Source organism: Lathyrus oleraceus, chromosome 7, assembly GCF_024323335.1.
Source record: "Lathyrus oleraceus cultivar Zhongwan6 chromosome 7, CAAS_Psat_ZW6_1.0, whole genome shotgun sequence".
Taxonomy (NCBI): Eukaryota; Viridiplantae; Streptophyta; class Magnoliopsida; order Fabales; family Fabaceae; genus Lathyrus; species Lathyrus oleraceus.
The window spans coordinates 335,378,726-335,394,394 of NC_066585.1; the positions used below are offsets into that span (position 1 = coordinate 335,378,726).

Below are 15,669 nucleotides of genomic sequence, written 5' to 3' on the forward strand. Positions count from 1 at the left end.
CTAGAAGGATTGGTATATCATTATCCTCTTTGATGTCCGTGACAATAAAATCAGTAGGGATAAATAACGGACCTATCCTAACAGGGACATCTTCTAATATGCCTATCGGATATTTAACAGATCTATCGGCTAGTTGAAGTGACATCTTAGTAGGCTGTAATTCTCCTAAGTTTAACCTCTCACAAACTACTAAGGGCATTAAGCTCACACTAGCTCCTAAGTCTAAAAAAGCTTTTCCGATGACATGACTTCCCAAAAGACAAGGAATGGAGAAATTTCCACGATCTTTATCCTTTTTTTTCTAACTTAGTCTCGGAAATAGAATCGCATTCCAAGGGCTTCGGGTCGTCGAGTCTACGTTTATTGGTAAGGATGTCTTTGAGAAACTTTGCATAAGAGGGTATTTGGGTGATGGCTTCTGTGAAAGGGATTTCTACGTGAAGTTTTTCTATAACCTTAATGAATTTTTGATACTGGTTATTGATCTGGGTTTATTTGAGTCTTTACGGATATGGTATCAGTGGTTTGTATGGCGGAGGTGGTACATAAGTTTTATCTTTAGGTTCTTCTCCTTCTTCTTGACCTTCCTGTTTTTCAGATTCCTCTGGTTCCTTTACTTCGTCCGTGGGTTCGGTATATTCCTTAGAAGTTTTGGATTCACTCAATCTTGGGTTTGGTGGCTCATCATTGGCGTTCCCACTTCGTAGGGTAATGGCATTGGCTTGCCCTCTCGGATTCTGTTGAGGTTGTCCAGGGAACTGTCCTCCAGGCGTAGTCTGGGGGGCTTGGTTTAAAGCTACCTGAGAGATCTGGGTTTCAAGCATCTTAGTGTGAGTAACTATTTGGTCAACCTTGGTTCCTAACTGGGTAATCAGTTCATTAACGTGAATGTTCTGGTTCATGAACTCTTTGTTTTGTTGGGTTTGAGTAGTGATAAAATTTTCCATAATTTTCTCAAGGCTCGGCTTTGGTGGTACAGGTTACATAGGTTGATTTGGTCTTGGGGCTTAGTAACCTGTTTGTCTCGGAGGTGCATTATTTTGGATAGGGTTATTGTTCTTATAGGAGAAGTTCGGGTGATTCCTTCATCTAGGATTATAGGTATTCGAATATGGGTTCCCTTGGGCGTAGTTTACTTGCTCAGAGTTGGTTTCGTTTAATAGACTCCATTCAGCAGATTGGTGTCCTTTGGTTCCACATATCTCATAATCCGACGAAGCTGCAACTGCAATATTCGGGTTTATGCACATACGCTCGACCTTGAGGGCCAACACGTCCATTTTAGCTTGCATCATGTCTATAGAGCTTAACTCATGTACTCCTCCTTGGGCTTCCTTCTTCTCAACTGTCGCTCGTTCGACTCCCCATGATTGATGGTTTTGAGCTATTTCTTCGATGAGGGCACTAGCTTCAGGATAAGGTTTGTTCATCCGCGCACCGCCTGCGGCAGCGTCGATGGTCATCTTAGTGTTATAGTGAAGTCCATTATAGAAGGTCTGAATGATTAACCAATTTTCTAAACCATGATATGGGCATGCTCTTAACAACTTTTTATATCTCTCCCAAGCTTCGAACAGTGATTCTCCTTGGTTCTGGGTAAATTAGGTTATGTGGTTTCGAAGAACAACGGTCTTACTTGGGGGAAAGTATCTAGCAAGGAATACTTTTCTAAGGTTGTCCCAAGTTGTTATGGAATTGGGTGGAAGGGAATCTAACCATGATAGAGCTTTATCTCTGAGGGAGAAAGGGAATAATCTTAAACGGATTACCTCAGGAGAAGCTCCATTGGTTTTAAAAGTGTCTTCTAATTGGAGAAAGATTTTTAAATGTTGGTTCGGGTTCTCTGTAGCGAGACCTGCGAATTGTCTCTGTTGCACTAGTTGCAACAGGGAGGGTTTAAGTTCGAAATTATTAGCTGGGATGATTGGGTTTACTATACTAGAACTAGGTTCTTCGTTGGATGGTTGGGAGAAATCCTTAAGAGGTCTATGATTTTGGTCTTCGGCCATAGCTCTCCTAATTCTATGGAAAAATAAACGTGCGCGAGCGTAACGTTCAGGTTTCGCCAGAGGGTATACTAAGCTTCCGGTGCTGCGAGTTCTTCGTATTGACCGGCAGGTAACAACCTAAATCTAAACGATATAACAACAGGGTATGAAATTGGACGAAATTGGTCCCCGGCAACGGCGCCAAAAACTTGATGCGTACTTTTCGCAAGTATACGAACGCGTCAGAGTAGTATAAAAGATTGTCGAATCCACAGAGACAAAGTGTCAATCTATCGTTATCTATTGTTACGGTATTTATCTAAGGTAATCAAAATAGGGGTTTTGAGAGTGCACAATGAAAAATAAAGTATTAAAATAAATTCAATTTATAAAGACAGGTTCGAATGTAATTCACATAATTAATTAATAATCCAAGTACTTGCTAATAGAATTACTTATGGGCAGTGTTTCCTACTTTGAAAAGAACCAATTTAACGGGAACTGTCGCTTTCGCGTATTCAGAACCGAGTTGTACTCCCTAATCAAACTCTCTTATTGTCACTTATAAAAAGGCGTGCATTGCGTTAGAGTAGTAAACCTATTTTTAAGAAATATAGTATCTTGACTAAGTTGAAAAGTATCTTGACCTGGATTTCTTAACCAAAAGAGGTTCTCACGAACCAGACTCTAAACTTATAAACGCGTCCGAAAATAATTTTAAAATCACTTTTCTTTTTAAGTTAAAAACTCCTAATGAACTAAACAAAGCGCTTTCGCTGTATTTGAAATAGTTAAAAACAACTAAGTTTAAAAAGACGTTGGACGGCTTTCGATCTTACCCAAGGGAAATTAAGTACGGGAAAACATAAGTTGAAAGTCAAAACAGCCCTTAAGTGTTTCTACGAACAATTGTACAGGTTATCGGTTCAATTACGATCCTTACATTCTAACCTTTGTAGGTTTAGCTAGACATGGTAAAGTAAATGTGCATTTTAATTTAAATAAAAGTAGTGCGAGTGCAGAAAGTAAATAAAAGTAGTATGAGTGCGAGAAATAAATAAAAGTAGTGCGAGTGCGAGAAATAAACGAAGTAAAGGCAATGCGAGAAATAAATAAAGTAAAGTGCGAGTGCGAGAAATAAACGAAGTAAAGCCAGTGCGAGAAATAAATAAAGTAAAGTGCGAGTGCGGGAAAGTAAAGTAGACAAAGGTAAAGCAATAAAACCTGCTCCAATCGGAGGGTCGAATAAAGTGCGTAACAGAAATAAAAATGGCGGCAGGATTAACTTCCTTCCAAAGTATTCCAAACTCGATTACAGACTCGATTACACAGGTGTGGCAACACTTTGATGTGAAGCGATTACCACTTTTACAATACTGAATATATGCCTAGTTGTAACTAAGTTTGATCTAAGTTTGGATGATGAAACAAATGAAATCGAGTCTCTATTTATAAGCAAGGAAAATAATGGAAATGACAAGGATGCCCTTCAGTTTGAATTTGGGAGGGAAACTTCTTTCTTCTTGTGGTGCCCGCCACAACACCATGGCGCCCGCCATAAGGGTAAATTGTGGCGCCCAAGTGGAGATAGTGGGAGATGTGGCAGTTGAGGAGAAGTTGAACTATGACACGTCGTGGCTGGACCCATGGCGGCGGCCACAGTGGGAGCCACAAGTGCAAAATGTTGATTTTTAGGTTTTTTAGCTCATTTTCACTCCTTTTCTCGATCGGGGCTCTGATTAGACTGACAACCTGAAAACAAAGAAAAACATAGTAATAACATAACAAAATAACAATAAAACAACTAAAATGCATGCGAAATCGGAGTCGAAAATTCGGTGAATTTCAGTGTCATCATGTACCCATGAAGATATCTACCAATTCGTTGTCTGATAAAGCTGGTCGGACTCTAGACGCCACTTCGCGCCAATGTTGAGCATACTCCTTGAAGGTTTCATTAGATCTTTGAGACTGATTCTGGAGTTGAAGCCTTGTCGGCGCCATGTCAAGGTTGTACTTATATTGTTTCAAGAATGCCTCAGAGAGATCCCTCCATGATCGAATCTTTGAGCGCTCTAGGCCCATGTACGAATCCAAGGAAGCCCCAAACAGGCTATCCTGGAAGAAATGTATTAGGAGGTTGTCATTATCGATGTATGAGGCCATTTTTCGGTAGTAGATGGTGATGTGGTTGCGGGGACAACTGAGGCCCTTGTACTTAGGAAGGTCGGACACCTTGAATTGTTGCGGGAGTACCACATTCGGGACCAAGCAGAGGTCTCGAGCGTCTATACCGAAGGAGGAGAAACCCTCGATGATCCTTATTCTATTATCCAAGAGTTGATAATCCGCAGGTCAGGCCAGATTAGCTGCGGGAGGAGCGACCTGACTGGCTGGTCGGGAAGTTTCTGGAGCAATCGGTGCATCATGTCCAGGGTAAACCATATCTAAGGCGGGTAAGAGAAACCCAGTGGCACGATTTGAGCAGCATGAATCATCTGAGGATACTGTCCTCCAGCCTGAGTGTTGGGGGCCTGAGGTGCCCCTATCTGCGCATGCTGGAGTGCAGGGTAGGTCAGCATGGGCATGGAGGTTTCCCCAGGATAACCAAGTGGGATGGCCGGAAACTAACTTGCGCTCGCAGCCTGAGCGGTCTGAGAGGGAATCTAAAAATGGAGGCGCGGGCCTCGGTAGTCATCTTCAGCATCAGGAGTGTTGTTAGGAACCTGACCTTGGTCGTTCTCCAGATCAGCAGCATTGACCTGAGTAGTTTGGACAGTGGGGACACCCCATGGGAAACCAGTGTTTCCAGCAGCAGCAGCAGCAGAGAGAGCTGGATGAGGGAAGAAATCCCCCTCATTGGCAAGATGAGCAGCAAAGCGTGGGGCCACTCCCCACGGGTAGGAAGCAGCAAGCCTAGTAGAGTCAGCAGGGACCATCTGACGGTTCCTAGTGTTCGGCATCATAGTTTCTGTCGGAGCCTCGATGATAGTGCCAATAGCAGCGGTAGGTTTGTTCACCCCAGTAGTATGAGTGACATTGGCAGCAGTAGAGGAAGGGGTCCTCTGAGATTGGAGAATCTCCAAGATACTCTCCATGTTTCCCCTGAAGAGGTTCATTTCGCCTTGAACCTGGGCAAGGGACTCGCGAACAGCAGCATTGTCAGCTTCGTATTCGGCCATGATCTTTGACTTGTTGGAGCAAGTGTAGTATTGATGACGAGTCGTCGTTGTTGCTGTGGAAAAACGGCGAGAGTAAGCATTTTGTTTTCTGGCGGTTTTTGACAAGTAAATGCGTGGATGCATGTATGTTATGCGAAAAGATTGATGTGTACATTTATTTTTCATTCATTTATTTTTTGTAAAGGAAAACGATTCCAAGGAATCTGTGAGTCTACTTATTTAACACAAGCAAATACAAAGCATAAAGAGACACAATTAATGAAGCCAATATCCGAGAAACTCTTTTATTCAATGTCGGAAAACGGAATACAAGTACATATCAAGCAACTGCCCACGGGCTACAAAAGTATCAACATTGGTTCTATCAGTCCTCAACCTAGTGAATTACAAGTCAAACTTAAAGAGCAGTAACTAGAAACATCTTGATAACAACTCTTCGTAATAAGTCTGAGACTTCGGGGACAGGCATGCGCCCCACTTCCCTAATATCTCACTCTCTTCAGGTGGTAAGTCGTGATCAAGTTCATTTGGAACACTGCTCACAACTGTATTCTCTCGGTTGGGGAGATCTTCAGGAGCCTATTCACTTGTATGTTGGTGTCTTCCAGGTTCTTATGTGATTTCCCTTTTAGCTCTAGAATCTCTTCTAGTCTCTGGTTCACCTCGTACTGATTCTGGTGAAGGGTGGCTTCTAGCTGCTTGGTGCGGCTTTTCTCATCCTTCAGCTCTTTCTTGCAAGCTTCTAGCAGACTTTGTAGTTTCTTGGTTTGTTCCATGTGTTCAAGTTCCGCTTTGCTAGCTCGGTATTGAGTTTCGGCTAACTGCTTCTTTTTGGCTATCAAACTGGCATAGGTCCCTTTGAGTGTGTCACCCACTTTGAGTCTTTTGAATACCTCGGTTTGCACCTCATCATCTGCTTGACGAACTCGATCTCTCTTCTGATTCAGATTGAACTTCAAGGTTTCTTTCTCCAAAGAGATCTTACCAAGCCTAGATTTGAGATCAGCATTCTCTATCTCTAGGGTCCTGATAACCTTCTTCAATTCATCGACTTCAGAATTTAGACAGTTCACTGGTTCAAAAGGCTTGACATTCATGGACGGTTCAGGCGGGAACGACAACAAAATCTCACTGACTCTGTCTTTGACCCAACTGGTGTAAGCTTCCTTGGCGATACAATTCTTCTTTCCCATATCTTCTCTTCCTTGAGGACAAATTTCTCCCCAAGCCTTAACACTCTTCTTGATCAGTTCTGGCTCTTCAACCCCTTCACATAAGAAAAAACCTTCTACACTCTTGAGATCAGGCTTGTCCACCATAGGGTATCCCAGTTGTCGTAGTGCTAACCTCGGGTTGTAGCTGATTCCTCCTTTTGTACCAAGAAGAGGTACATTAGGAAAATCCCCACAGTTGAGGATAAGCTTGACACTGTCATAAACTCGAGAACACCAAGAAATGTCTTTGGCGTTCAAGGACATGATTCGCTGGGACCACTTCAAGTTGTCTTTGTTCTCAACAAAAGGGCCTTTGTTGGGTAGATGCGAAATAAACCATCTATACAGCAAAGAGGTACAACAGATGATAGTCCATTTCTTCTTATGAGTCCTTACATGGATGGAGTAGTAAGTATCAGGAAGAAGAGTAGGAATAGGATTCTGAGTCAGGAAGATATGAATAGCAGCCAAGTCTACGAATTCCTCCATATTCGGAAACAGTACGATACCATAGATAAGTAAAGCTAGATTGGCGTTGAAGGTCGTCCAACTCCCAGCTTCGGCGAAGGCAATAGCTTTGTCCACTATAAACTTGGAGGTGAAGCCATGAATTCCACTATTTGGTTTCAAGTTCAGTTCTACTTCCTTTTTTCCTATGTGTAGAACTTCAGTAAGGTCTTGATATTTAGGAAGTTCCTTAGTGCGAATGTATGACACTTGGTTCTTAATCCTAATACCCAGAATATGCGAGTACTCTTCCAATGTAGGCGCCAACTGGTAATCTTGGAAAGTAAAGCATCTCAGTGGGGGATCGTAGAATTGCACAAGAGTGTGCACAACAGTGATGTTGACTTCGGTGTTCAGAATGCCCAAAAGGTTACCATAGGCCTCCTTGAAATCATATTTGTGCCCCAGATTTAAACATGCCCCAAGTCCTCTCAAGACAGCCAACTGAGGTTCCACAAACTTGTAATTGTGGATGTTCTTTCTCTCGGGATTCATGTTTCGCTTTGAGTGCTTGGTAAACAAACTAGACTCTTGGATTCCTGGAAAAGACATACATATGCAAAAATTTGGTCATGATGAATGATAATGCAATGGTGAGATGATATAAGTCACATGGATTCAAAACTCTGGTATATTCTGAACAATCTGTATGTGCCACATGTTGCAAGTTCAAAGGTGCGACGTAACATGAGTATCAAGGTAGGTAGAGTCTATGGTTTCCTGCAATAAAAACCCATATCCCCCTCACAGGTGTGGACTATGCTCCAAGGTGGTCCCTAGAAGGTCTCCCAGAGTCATCGACTTGAAATGGAAATACCATGTCGTAGTGAATACTCACAGGACAAAAGTACTTCCAAGTGAATCTAGTCTGGGTGTGGCTCTCGTGACAACCCAACGCGCGAAACGCAGGCGTACACGACTATCCACGAGTCTAACCTATATGTATACTAAGCTTGGTTACAGAGTTTTCCTCTCATGTAGTCTAACCCATCCCAACAATAGCACAACAGATATATCCATAATATAAAGCAAATAACAAACGCGATAAATAAAAGTGAGTAAATCTATAAGGTAAGCACCTAAAACTAGCGAGAGAATAACCTAAACTAGGCTCGACTCCTTTTAGCAACTAGGAAGCACTCCAAGTAGCAAAGTTTCCCCAGCAAAGTCGCCAGCTGAAGCTAGCGGAAATATACCCGAACGTATTGCACGCTCGAACATACAACAGAGTTGCCATCGAACTTTATTTATCCCCAAAGGGAAGGGAAAACATCGATAAAACTCGGGGAAATAGATATACTGGGTAAGGAAGTTGGTTATGCAAGGGGAATGTATTAGCACCCCAAACATTTATGGTACTCCATGGGAACCGTTTTGATTGATCTCACTCAAATAGGTGTTATATCTAAAGATTACTCGCAAAAGAATAGGGGAAAGGAAGAGAAATAGATAAAGTGCTCAGTGAGGATTGGGGCCCTCATGCCTACGTATCCTCATAGTGCAATGAGGAATTTAGAGCTTTGTAGTTCAAGGAACTAGAGGCGGGAGATGAAAAGGATTTTGGTCAAAGTATGGTCTGAACCAAAAGATTGTGTTATTTGGACTCCAAAAAGGGTGAATAGTGAAAGATTTATGATCGAAGGTAGGTAATGAATAGTGAAAGATATGATTGATGCCCTAAGGCGAAGGAGGAATAATTAGAAGTATGCTCGCCAAGGATTCGCATCCTCGTGCCTACGTATTCTCATCATGTAACGATAAAGTCAGAGCAATCATAGTTCGTAACTACGAGAATAGAGAGAAAGAGATTTGTCTAAGCAACAAGGACTCACAAGACAAACACATCTTAAAGGAAGGATAGCAGTACTAAAGTGCAAGGAGTAGTGTATCACTTGCTGGAGAAACGACAATTCGAGATCAAATAAGGATAATATCCTGGATCCAAGAGAAGGATAGACTCTTAATCGAAGAGCAAAGTGGTGTCTTAGCCGAAAAAGAATGAATTAAATGTTTGGGTTACGGGTCAAACAAATCTCGATTAATGAGGTGGACTGTTGTTATCGTCCTAAAAGGATAGACAGGGAGTCCAAGGAGAAGTATGGTTGATCTCAAAAAGATGGTATATATTGAATGAATGAAGAATGATTGATTGATAAATAAGGTAGCTTGCGAAGAAACTGGGTTCTCCTACCTACGTATTCTTATAGTGCAATAAGGAAATCAGAGATTTCGTAGTTCATCCCACTAGGGCAAAAAACAAGATGATTGAGGCAAAAGAAATGAATGATTGAAATTGAAAAGATTGGAATGGGAATCACACTAAAGTCTATGGGTAAAAATGGATACGATAAGAAATGAGCCAAACATCTCACACCCAAAGATATCCAGAATGAGTGTAGGAAAGCTCTAGTCTCATTCCTTCTTTACCACTTAAGACTCGTGGCATGTAACTCTTGTTTTAAACTTCAAGTGGAGAGAGAAGAGTCTTTGTAGTTGTTTCTTGCATTGATGATGAAGACCTTATCAATCATTTGATTCGAATTACACTAAAGTCTATGAATAGAGGTGAATACGATGAGCGTTGGGTCATATGTCTCATACCCAAAGATACTCAGAATGGGGGTAGGAATACTCCAGTCCCACTCCTTCTCCATTACTTAAGGCTCGTATAGTACAACTTGATTCATGATTGATAAGTTGTTGGTGTGGTCCTTGATCTTGTTGATTTTGCTTTGTAGTGAGAGACTTGTCAATCATATGATTAGAATTGTGCTAAAGTCTATTAATAGATGTGAATACGATGTGCGCTGGATCATACGTCCCATACCCAAAGATACTTAGAATGGGGGTAGGAATACTCCAGTCCCACTCCTTCTCCATTACTTAAGGCTCGTGTCACACTCTTCTAACTTTGATTTAACAAGTTCTTGAAGATGCCACCTTTGATGTGCTTGAATAGTCTGCTGCTTGGTATGACTGAGGATGCCTTGATTGAAGATCTTGTCTTGAGGCCTTGAGCTCCACGGCTTGGAAGAAAAGTATTATTAAGTGACCAAAGGTCTTCCGATCACTCAATTTAGACTGTGGGATTATACAAGTTCAAAGGATTTAATCAATCAAAATTTCTTTTGATCAATTTAACCATGGGTTTTATTTTGGTTTTAGGGAACTAGGTTTGGATCTAATCAAAGTTAGTAATTGTTAGAAACTACCATAAGCGATCATGCATTGATTTATTAAAATTGATTGAAAATTCTAAGTTAGAAGTCCTAAGGGAGCATGTACATATTGGTCAAAATATTGATTAAACCTATGTATAAGTCCTAAAATTGAAAGGAAATGATTAAATTTCTATGTCAAATTCTAATCCTAATGGGATCATGCCATTCTATCACTAAAATAAGAAAAATAAGCCCATAAGGGAAAAAGGGTCATTTGCAAAATATGTCAAATTCTAAGGTCTAAAGTTGATTAAATCCTAATGTTGATCCTAACCTAATGTTGAGAATGGGGTAATTCTAAATTGAATCAAAGCCTAATTGTTTCTAATCAAACCTAATCAAAATTCCTAATTAAAATTCTAAGGAAAAATCCTAATTAAGTTCTAATGAAAATTCTAATTAAATTCTAATATCCTAATGAAAATCCTAATATGCTAATGATTAAGATTCAAATTCTAATTGTCAATGGCTAACTGTTAGACCCCAATTTTGACCCTAAGATCCCTCATGCAATATCATCATAAGCACTAGCATTAGGATCATACCTTGGCATCCTCCTTACCCCTCTTTCATTGGGTTTATTTTGGGAGAGATCACCAAGCACTTTGTGATTGTATCATACTTGTATTTTATCATTTCACTAAGCAAATACCAAAAATATGTCTTTGCATTTTGTCTAACTCTTTTATAGGAAGGGCATGATTCCATTGATTCATCAAGTTCACATTTAGGGTTTGAGACCCTCATGAACAAAAAGCACAACCAATAATTGATTCAAGAATGGTTATAAGCATTATATGAGTCCCAATGTTCTCTACATGTTATATTGATCAAGTTTTCTTCAAGAGTTTGAGGGTGATTTGCCTTGGAAACCCTAGTTTGACTGGGTATCTTGAGTAACTTCTCCAACAAGCTATCTCGCCAATTGGTCAAATTTCTCAAGGGAAACTTCAAAATTCATCATATTATGCATATATGATCTACCATGAGCCAAGAAAGTCAATAGAATTGGAAATTAGCAAGTTGGTTGATGGTGGTTGCCAGATGGATTCATCTAATCAAAACTGGGTCTCCCTAGACCCTATCTCCTACAATTTTCACCATATGAAAATTATTCCAAGAGCAAACTTACTCTAAATTACATTAAAAACAACTTTCATGTTGAGACATAGAGGTCATTTTATATATTGAAACATTATAGGTCATTTTGTCTAAACCCTAATTTGAAAGTCAACTTCCCAAGGCCATAACTTGCTCATTTTTTTTTAGATGAAATATTTCCAAGTTGCATAATCAAATTCAATGTGTCTACTTAAACTTTGATGTTTGGTGTGGAAGCTAATTCAACTTTTTTGAGCATGTGATATGAGGTTACATTATAGGTCACTTTTGACCTATACCATTGATCAAGTGATTTTTCCAAACTTCAAAAATGCATAACTCTATCATTTCAAATCCAAATGACATGAAATTAGTGACCATTTTGAATGTATTTGAAATAGATACAACTTTGATGAAGACACTTTTCTCATTTGAATCTCATATAAAAAGTTAAGAAAGGTGGAATGTTGAGACATATGGCTTGACACTTAGAAACTTTTTGATATGTCAAAAATTTCCAAACTTCCACCTCAAATTTCGTCAAGTTCCAAGCTCCAAATGAAAAAGTGTTGAACATGAAAGTTGTTCCTCTTGATCTCACTTTTCCAAAGAGCTCAAATTCATTCATTTTGGACAAGGAATGCATAGGCTGCGCATGGCATGAACGTGGTGTCATCACTTGGCAAAGATCAAACTTCAAATCCAAATGTACACTTGCCTTGCAATCCAAGATGAATTCATACTACCTAACATTCATTTGTGGACTTATAGCAATGATTTTATGGGCCTATGCGCGCCCATGCACCCATGCATCATCAATGACCAAATTTGGAAAGTGATTTCAAGTGTGCAAATATCAATGGTTTCAGCTATAAATAGAGCCTCATATGCTCAACAATCAACACACATTCGCGCCAACTTTGATCCCCCATCTCTAACCCTCACTTTGCAAAGGATAAACCTGAGAAATTCATTTGAATTTGAGGTTAAATTTCCACTGTCTTGAAATTCAAATCTCCAGGAATCCACAGCCTTTTAAGTATTCAATCCTTCTTCTGCAAGCAAGTGGAGTGAGATCAAGCACAAGCAAGATCAAGATCAGTTGAATCTAGACCTCCATTGAAGGTATTTTCCAGAAATTTTGATATCTTTGTTTCTCTCAAATTCTTGCTCAATTCTATTGATTCTTTGGTTGTCTGAAGTCCTACCAATGTAGGCAAGAAGATTGAGTTGCTTTGAGGCCAAATCGAAGCAACTCAGTTCATGTACCTCAAATTTCAACTCCATGTATCTCTCAATATACTTGGAGTTAGAGTGAATTTAGGCCATATTCAAACTCAGTGCCATTTTTACTTTGAAATCATGTCCTTGTTTTTAATTTTGGTGATGGTCGATGGTGGACCAGTCCGGTGAGGTCCACCGGAGAAGAAGATCGGAGCTACAGCTCCGGCAATGTGTTGGCATCTCTCACAGCCATAGGATCCATCTAATTTGTTTTAATCGGGTTCGTTCCTTTTGAATACCATGCCTATTGCGCGCTGACTCATGTGCATGGTGGAACGCATGTTTCTGGCCACTTGATCTGCCACCTCAATTAATGATGGAGATCAAGTGGACCATGTTTTTTCTGATATTTTAATTTTCATTTTTATTGCATTATTTTCAATAATCCATATTAAATTCAATATTGATCCAAAAAATATGGGACTTTCACCAAAAAAAATCAAATATTTTTCTCTTTCATATTCTGAATTAAAATTATTTTTTTGATCATTATTAATATTTTTCATGAATTAGTTGATTTTGCATTTGTTTTTAATTGTTTAAAAATATTTTTAAATGTCCAAAAATTATGAAATTTTTTCTCCAAGGTTCTTTGACCTTGTTTGACCTATGATAAATCTCATGGCCATTTCTTTGGTGTTTTGATGAGATTTTAGGAATTGGACAAACCATATTTAATTTAAATGCACTACTTTAGTATTTTTTTAATTTGAATAAATGCCAAATAAATGTGTTGACCAAATGTGATGACTTATTTATGTTTAACTCTTGTTGTTGGGCCTTGGTCAAGCTTGATTTGACTTTGTCAAATTAATATCATTCGATGTAGGGGATTGATGGAATGTACGTTCCATCTCCCAAAATGAATGGATGATATTAATTTGGTAAAAGTCCTCCTTTGACCAATTTGTGTTTTGATCCATTCCCCTCCCACTTCATCTTATTCCCTTTCTTCATTCATTCATTCCATTTGGCCTATGATGTCTCAAAGTCCTAATGCTAGTTGATTGAAAAATTGACATGAGTATGGATGAGATTAGGCCACACCTTTTGCATATTCTTTTTGTGTGTGGTATATTTTATGAGCATAGTCCATTATACTATGTCTCTAACATGCATTAACACCAAAATTTTATTGTCCGATCTCAAATAGTTGTGAGTTCTACATAAGTCCAATTACGATTGCTTAACATAGCGCTAAATTTGTGACATAAAAGGCATAAGCATTCTAGTTAGTGAGATTGTAAGTCTCCACTCTTTCATGGTATCGTGTGGAAACTTGGCCTTCTTTCCTTCCTTTGGAAGATGTTTTGGCTCAAGGTTTCATGCTTGTGATAAGTGGGTTGAGTGTTCTCCAAAGAATGTCTTGAAATGAAAAGCAAAAGCAAAATAATACTAACTTCTAACCAAAAAACTACTAACATTTAATTTCAAGCTTTTACTTTAATGCAATTTACTTTTAGCACTCTATTTCATTTGCCATTGTTCATATCATTGTAATTGTTTATGTTAATGCAATTTTCACTTTGTCCATTTGGACCATATTGTGTGATATGTTTTGCTTGTTTGTGTGGTCTTTGACCATTAATGTACATAATAATAACAAATAAACCTAAAAAACTTTTGAGTGGATTGTTGGCTTGATCTTGGACTAATGGACTTAGAATCTAGGCAACCTTCTTATGCTAAAGGACTTGGCCAATGCCAACTTGTTGAAGAACAAAGTGTTTGCAATTTGAGATTCATCTGATACATCTTTGAAGACCTCTCTAAGTACATCTGCAACATGATCATTGTGAAGTTGTTATTTTGAACCTGTGACTTGTGGAATTCATCTGTTACATGGGCTATTTTGGAGAAGATCGTGGAATGGATAAGCTTGGATATGGTCATCTTTATTTGATGCCTTGCTCTTTAAGATAATATAATTGTGCATTTGTGTGTTGCTTGATTCTAAAAGTCCAAGGGAATTCTGGGTTTCTATTGACATTCTTGTCTATTGGATTGCTACCCATTTGGTCAGATCTTTTCGACTCTAAACTTTTAATTTTGTACATAGGATAGTCTCTTCATCTTCTCTCCATTTCTTTAATTTCAAAATCTCTCCCTCCATTTTTCAAAATCTTCTTTGTGTGAACTACTTTTGTTCTAAACTTTGACCACTTTTACAAAAAGATAGAAACTTTGGTCTTATGTCATTGCATTTTCAAACTTCTTTTCTTAAATTAAACTTGTAAATAGACTTAACTATACTTGACTTAAACTTTCAAAAAATCCAAAAAGAACTAACTCATTCAAACCATTTTAGGCCTTTGTGCCTTTCAAACTTAATTTTTGTTAAAAGTAATGCATCCACTTTGAAATTTGTATCACGAACTACGAGGTTTTGATCCCTCATTTTTATGTTGGTACGTAGGCACAAGTCCGAAGGTCTTGTCAAACACAAAAATATAATTAATGAATTCTTTTCTCATTCCCCCATTCCATTTGTTTGTAAACATCACTTTATACCAAGTACATATGAACACAAAAAGGGCTCCCTAGGAGTACTTAGGACACTTTGGATGCTAACACCTTTCCTCTGTGTAACCAACCCCCTTATCTGTGATCTCTGACTTTTTATTAGTTTTGATTTGAAATTTTTTTACTTTTGAGTTTTGTTCGTACTTTTTCCCTTTTCCCTTGGAAACAATAAAAGTGCGGTGGCGACTCTTGTTATTTGATCTCTAGCTTGTCAATAGCTTGATGATAATGAATTTCCCGCTACACTAACCTAATTAAACTAATATTGTGCTAATTAACCTAATTAAATTGCAAAAAAAAATTAAGAAAAAATAAAAGTAAAAGTAATTGAGTCAAGAGGTGTGAAATGGAAGGAGGTATACACTGCATTAGGCTATGGGCTGCAGGATGAGCCCAATACAACTTTTTTGGTACAGGAAGCAATGTCCAAAAAAAAGTGGTGTGTGAGCAAAAACAGACATGGGCTGCGTCTAAGCCCAATGCCAAAACAAACATTTCCAGAGGGCACGCTGGAAACATATGGCAAAATCAACAAAACGCCAATGGGCTTGGTTAAGCCCAATTCTATTTCTTTTCAAAGTCCTTCGGGGTGTATCAGCAATGCATGGTGTGTCAAAAGCAAATTCAATGGGCCTTAACAACTTAAGCC

General features: G+C 38.9%; 1 protein-coding gene across 1 annotated transcript; it reads right to left on the reverse strand.

Moving 5' to 3' along the window:
• Positions 1-5,709: 5,709 nt before the first annotated feature.
• LOC127103679 (uncharacterized) lies at positions 5,710-7,386 on the reverse strand. Its single transcript, XM_051040921.1, has one exon. The coding sequence runs from the start codon at positions 7,384-7,386 to the stop codon at positions 5,710-5,712; it is 1,677 nt and encodes a 558-aa protein (XP_050896878.1).
• Positions 7,387-15,669: the final 8,283 nt, after the last annotated feature.

Coding starts and splice junctions, on each gene's coding strand:
- LOC127103679 (XM_051040921.1), bottom strand. CDS start 7,386: ATGAATCCCGAGAGAAAGAACATCCACAATTACAAGTTTGTGGAACCT.